Source organism: Zerene cesonia, chromosome 24 (genome assembly GCF_012273895.1).
Source record: "Zerene cesonia ecotype Mississippi chromosome 24, Zerene_cesonia_1.1, whole genome shotgun sequence".
Lineage (NCBI taxonomy): Eukaryota > Metazoa > Arthropoda > Insecta > Lepidoptera > Pieridae > Zerene > Zerene cesonia.
Genome location: NC_052125.1, coordinates 4,574,381 through 4,580,937, shown reverse-complemented (window position 1 = coordinate 4,580,937; position 6,557 = coordinate 4,574,381). Strand labels below are relative to the sequence as shown.

The 6,557-nt window shown below is 34.6% G+C and overlaps 1 protein-coding gene across 4 annotated transcripts in view; it reads left to right on the top strand.

Annotated features, from left to right (window-relative positions):
• Positions 1–6,557, top strand: part of LOC119836442 — a 13,612-nt gene extending 7,055 nt beyond the window's left edge. For 2 of the 4 annotated variants that reach the window (XM_038361767.1, XM_038361766.1), the window contains exons 6-14: positions 240–295; positions 693–783; positions 1,593–1,661; positions 2,360–2,422; positions 2,812–2,966; positions 4,018–4,119; positions 5,026–5,161; positions 5,499–5,609; positions 6,405–6,557. In XM_038361767.1, coding sequence (XP_038217695.1) covers positions 240–295; positions 693–783; positions 1,593–1,661; positions 2,360–2,422; positions 2,812–2,966; positions 4,018–4,119; positions 5,026–5,161; positions 5,499–5,609; positions 6,405–6,521 — 900 coding nt within the window. In that variant the 3' untranslated portion in view covers positions 6,522–6,557. The remainder of the gene's footprint in view (positions 1–239; positions 296–692; positions 784–1,592; positions 1,662–2,359; positions 2,423–2,811; positions 2,967–4,017; positions 4,120–5,025; positions 5,162–5,498; positions 5,610–6,404) is intronic. The other 2 variants (XM_038361769.1, XM_038361768.1) reach the window with 2 other exon arrangements.

Genomic DNA, 6,557 nt, shown 5'->3' with positions numbered 1-6,557 from the left:
CTACCCCCTCCTTTTCTTTCACGCAAAATAGGCGCTTGACGTCGAGTTGCGGAAAACGAGCCCGTATTATTATTATTACGCAACGGATTCTGATGGGTTTTTTTTTTAATAGATAAAGTGGTTCAAGAGATGGTTTATATGTATGATAACATCTATTAATTACTCCGAATTATCGCCTACGAAGCCGCGGGTAAAAGCTAGTATGAAATAATTTGACAAATAGAATGTTTTTTATGCAGATTGCTCTAGCTACGGGCAACGAAGAAAAGGAGCACGATGAAATAGACTCTTTGAGGTAATAAAAAGTTAAAAAAATGTATAAATAAGGTGATTTTAACGGGCATATCTTTAAATATAATAATAATAATAATAATACACTTTATTTGGCACCAATTTAAAATAAAAATAATGTATAAAAAGGAAAAACAAATGAATAAAGAAACATAAAATAGAGCCAAAAAGGCGGCCTTATCGCTACTAAGCGATTTCTACCAGGCAACCGATGGGTAGGATTTTTCAATATACAAAAGGATAGATATTGGTGGTGGATGGCAGCAATTATAATTTATTTATATTATATTTAAAACTTAATTTTAATCATATTATAAATACATACATAATAAGCATATTTCACAAATACTTATAAAAAATAAAATATATACATATAGTACCTAATATTGGTGATTTTTTAGACGCAAGCGCCCAAGAAAACCTTCATCACGTCCATTTTCGGATGACAGTGATCGGGATGGAAATGCTGATATAGAAGAGGCCACTGAGAAGGTTATTTTCTGAAATTTTGATAATAATATGAGCGCTACCGACAATCTTAGGCAAAAGGGGTAGGTTGGCCAGTGCTGACACCCATAAATACTTGTAGGCATAAGTGGGCGACCTGATGTTATGTGGCCACTGCCCATAAAGACTTGTAACACTGATATTTCTTCAGGGGGATTGTTAAACATTGCCTGTGATAGACTTAATAATGAACCGATAGAAAGGTTGCGACAAAATAACAAATTAATATCGATCAATTAATATCTCAACAAAATCTTGAAAATTTAATAGTTTAGACTCTAGAAAAGAACAGACACCGGTTGTGTTTAATTTTACGCGAGAATTATACATTTAGAAATTAAAAACTTTTTAAGGGATTTTAAACGCGATTTATTCATTATATTATTAACCCGACGTTTCGAACACTTTACAGCGAGCGTGGTCACGGGGAGTCTCCCCCTATAATGAATAAATCGCGTTTAAAATCCGTTAAAAAGTTTTTAATTCCCTATATGATACCAAATGATAAAATAATCCTGTAAAATAAAAAGCATCATGCCAATCGGAAACTCACGGAATTTTCGATATTTTTACTGTGGAATAATCGACTAACAAAAGCGAAAATTAAATATAGATTAGAAACATACATGGGCTGATAAAAAGTGAAGTCCCGTGTCCCCTAGTGGGGTATGGGGCAGATGATGTACATCTGTTTCACTGATCGATTTTCTTTACGGACAAGTAGGTGATCAGCCTTCTGTGTCCTGCCATGGGCTGATGATGATACATTAATAACTAATGCCTTACATTTCTAGATCCACGAAATATCTGACGAGAAATACTACGCCCACGAATATGCTATAGCTACGCAAAAGCCATCAGAGGTAAATATTTCAAGAATTTTGCGCCTAGCAAGTTCAGTAAATGTGGCTTACATTTTGACGTGATGATTACTGTGCCCAAAACCAGCTATTTTATAACTGAACTAGTATACCCGGCCACGCGTTGATGTGGCTGAGTAATAATAAAAAATATTAAAATTATAAATTATTGGGATAATTAATCGAAATGAAAACTATCCTTTATCTTAAGTTGGACCAAATTACACATAAAATGCCGAATTACATCAAAATCGGTTGAGTTGGTGAAGGAAGGTTGAGTTAATTGGGAACATACATTATGACACTGGATTTTTATATAACTGTATATCTACACTAATATTATAAAGAAAGAATTTGTATTTTTGTTTGTTTGTTTGTAATGGATAAACTCAAAAACTACTGGACCGGTTTCAAAAATTCTTTCACCATTACAAAGCTGCAACTTCACTTATTGACTTTACATAGACTATAAATATTCCACGGGCGGAGCCGGTGCGAAGAGCTAGTATCTTATCATAATAAGCCAATTTTGGCCTTCAGAACCTCATAAGATCATAAGACTTATGTCATAATATACCTCACTTCCTTGCTGTTGGTAAATATCGCAATCAAACTATTTGATTCTTGAACAATTTCACCAAACATATTTTTCAAATATTGGAGCAGTAGCAAGGAAAAACAAATATATTTATTGTTTTCAGAAACACATGGGATGGACAGAAATACCCCAAAATCAGTGGAACGAGCATGAAGCTGAATTAACGGTAAACTGTTTTTAACATAAGAGATATATGGTTATTGTAGTATCCCTGGCACTAATTCCCTAAGATTCATGAGCGTAGCTAGGGGGTCGTTTTAGAGTTTCAAACCCTTATACACTTCCAGCTTTTCTCCAGCAGCTGCCTTTGCCCCCAAAAAAACTTAAGTCAGACTACGTCCGTGCTAAGATGAAGTTACTGTAGGAATGACTCTGTCCATTAGAATTAGCCCAAAAAGTCCTACTAATATTAGAACGTCCTACGATTAATGTTTGTACAGAAAAAATACAAAGAAATTCTAACTACAAGGAAAATATTCATAAAAGAAACGATTTGATGATAATTTTACTAATTTGCATGTGATCCATACTGATATCCCAATTATATATAAACAGGACACAAACGTACAGACAGAAGATAAGCCCGAGAAGCAGTCTGGCCTGCAAGCGCTGGTTGATGCTATCGGGAATCGAATGCGAGACATTGAGAATGTCGTCCAGAAGATGAGTGAGAAGGTACAGAAGGATCCGCTGGCCAGCTTGGAGACACGGTGAGGTCAATTAAAGCTTCCTAAATAGGTCATCAGATTTTTTAGCTAGATTCTATTATGGTAGTCGAGCGTACTTCGACACGAATTGGGATAGCTCGCGGGGAAGTACCACACCCCCACAGGAGACATATATATTATATAAATATCTAATATACTTATAGGTCTCCTGTGACCTATAAGTATATTAGATATTTTATTTATTATATATATTTTATATTTATTATTATATTTATTTTTATATATTATATTAATATCTACGATTTTATTTATAAGTAATTGAGTAAATAAAATTGTCTACTTACTTATAATATCCTCACTAACACTACGAAGGCGAAAGTGTGTTTGTTTGTCGTTTCATGACGCAACGGACCGGTTTCATGATAGTTTTCATGTGTCTGGAGTTAAGAGATTAGACATAGAGAGTGACATAGGTTATTTTTTACCGCGGTAAAACATCTCGTTCCCGTGGGCATTTTCTTCGTATATGCGAGCGAAGCTGTGGGTCGAAAGCTAGTAATATTATAGTTACAATATGTACCAACAGTTTCTTATATAGACAAAACTAGGACAGGGATGAAAGCCCCTATTTCAATTGTTTAGGGGTTGATTTTGAAAATGCCGCATCACCCTTGATTCTGGATTTTAAACTATTGTCCATTCAAATTTTATCCAGTGTAACACACTGCATCGATCTGGATACAACTTAGTCATATATTTATAGACAGACTATCTGGTTATTATTATAGACAGACTATCGCGGTTTCACCCGCGTAAGTCCGTATCCCGTAGGGTAAGGTCCCGTAATATCGGGATAAAAAGTTGCCTATATGTTATTCCAGTTGTCTAGCTGTCTACGTACCAAATTTCATTGCATTCGGTTGAGAAGTTTTTGCGTGAAAGAGCAACAAACACACACACATCCTTACAAACTTCCGCATTTATAATATTAGTAGGATAGGATAGTAGACAGATAGACAGCCATTCAATTATTTGAAATTTTCGTTTTTTAACAACATTAAAAGTAATAGCTTATAATTATATGAATTTGTAGGTATGCACACACTGATCTAGAAACTTCCAAGCACCGAATTCAAGATGAGCACAATAATCAAATGCCAAAAAAGCCCAATCCAGACGGAGATCATTATAAACGGTAAATTTATTTATGCTATTTAAGTATTCAACTAGCTTTTGTACGCGGCTTTGCACGCGAAAAATTCGAAGTAGTTTAATAGATGCTATTATACATATTAACCTTCCACTTCAAAATCATATCTACATGGGGAAAGACGCGGGAAGTGACTTTGCTTTATACTATATAGTGATCATTATGGATATTTATTACTTGCTCAATAACACGCCTTTTCAAAAAATCGCAAGGTTAAATCAAGGGAAATCAAGCAATCGAAATTTCTCAAACCATATTTATAACTAGCAGTCCACCCCGGCCTTGCCCAAGGTACATATATAGCCTGTACCCTTCCTCAATAAATGGGCTATCTAACACTGAAAGAATTTTTCAAATCGAACCAGTACTTCCTGAGATCAGTGCTTTCAAACAAAACAAACTCCTCCGCTTTATATATATTAGTAAAGACTATTTCCTGACAATAGTTATTGATTTAGAAATTAAAATTTTTTAACAGATTTTAAACGCGATTTATTCATTATATGATTAACCCGACGTTTCGAACACTTTACAATGAGCGTGGTCACGGGGAGACTGACCCCGAAACTAACTAAATAGTTATTGAATCAAAAAGAAACAACAAACAAATATTAGGCGATGCGAATAACCACTTATAAGAAAGAAAGAAAGAAAGAAATAGCTAATTATGAAAAAATAATTATTTTTTGACAAGAGCTAAATTAAGCTAATATAAAAAGGTGATCCACTCAGAGTATGAGAGTCTAAGCCCATTGAAGAATATTGGCATACACATATATTCTACGTATACCACAGAATACTTATACACTTTTTAAATTAATTTCTACTCTATGGTTTTACAAATATACCTCATAAACTAGATAGCAGATAACTAATTTCAGTTTTCTCCAGCTTTTCAGTAAGGAATCGGAGCAGATATTTAGCAACCACAGAAGTACCCATAGACCAGCCTCTTTTCGTCGAGGACAACAGCTTGAACGGTTACTTTAGCGACGCCAGCAACACCATGAGGAGAAGCCCTCCTAAGGTATGTATATTTATTTGTATGTCATAGTGGGCAACGAAAGTGGTGGGTCGTAAAAAATAGAAAAACACATGATCACGATGCGGGATTCGTACCTACGTCTTTTTGCCAATGCCTAGCTTCTGATTCACTATTTGGCCACCCGTGATCCTAGAGCATAGAGTATTTTGTTATGAACTAGAGTAAAATATATATACTAGCTGACCCGGCGAACACTATTCTGCGTTATTCTTTTCATTTAGGGGACGGAATAATATATGTCGGCCGATTCTCAGGCATACCCAATATGTACACAAAATTTTCGGAGGAGTTTCATAAGATGAATATAATTTTATATTAGGAGCCAGCTACTTATATGGCGCCGGTAGAAACTCGGCGCAAGCACTCTGAGATATCTGACGACGTGGAGAAGCGCAGACGGAAACACAGCCACAAGAAAAAACATGGAAAGGTAATTGATTTATGCACTAAATTAACAAAAAGTTGAATTTTTGATAGTGATTTAAGTAGATATCATTTATTGACGTGACAACGTTTTAAATTAGGTTGCGGCTCGGAGGCACTTATGAAAAAGGTAACGTTACGATGAGTCACCGAACTATGATCGGTCCGCCGCGCGCGCAGCACTAGAGAATTAGGCGCATTGAATCGGCGCGTGATTGTGTCTCTGTCTCTGTCTTTTTAGTAAACAAAATATATTTTCTATAGTTAAAATTTGTGCAATTCTTATTTTCATTAAATTCCTTGTTCCTATTGTGCAATTTAATAATATTCATATCAATAAATATTCTACCGAGAAAAAGACGTTGTCACGTAAAATCTTCGCCCGTAAAACCGACTTTACAGGCAACCATTTTTTTTTATCAATTTATTTTCAGTAACATATTTTAAAGACGAATAGAATATCTAGATATGAAAATATATTAACTAAACTAACTTTTATTAATCTAGCTTATTCTACGAGCTATATAATCTTCAGACTAATATCATAAATGTGAAAAGTTGTTTGGATCTTTGTCCGTCAGTCACGCTTAAACTACTGAACGGATTTTGATGAATTTTGGTTTACAGACAGGGTGTGAGCTGACTTAGGTGATAGAATAATTTAAATGTTCCCTTTGGATAAAATAGGAATCTTGATATCCGAGCGCAGCTGGGGCAAGCGTCTAGTATTACTTAATATAATGTTTGGTTTTTCATAAAGTACTGTTAGAAAGTACTAAAAAAACATTATTTTTTATTTCAGGGCAAAGGTCATAAGAAACATCATGGAAAAGAGGAAAAAAAGAAGCATTTTAACCGACTGAGTTCTGCCGAAGTGGATAAAAATGTAGTTTCTTTAGAAGACAGTGGGCCTGTTTAAATAATACAAAAAACAATTAAATTTTATTTTTTATTT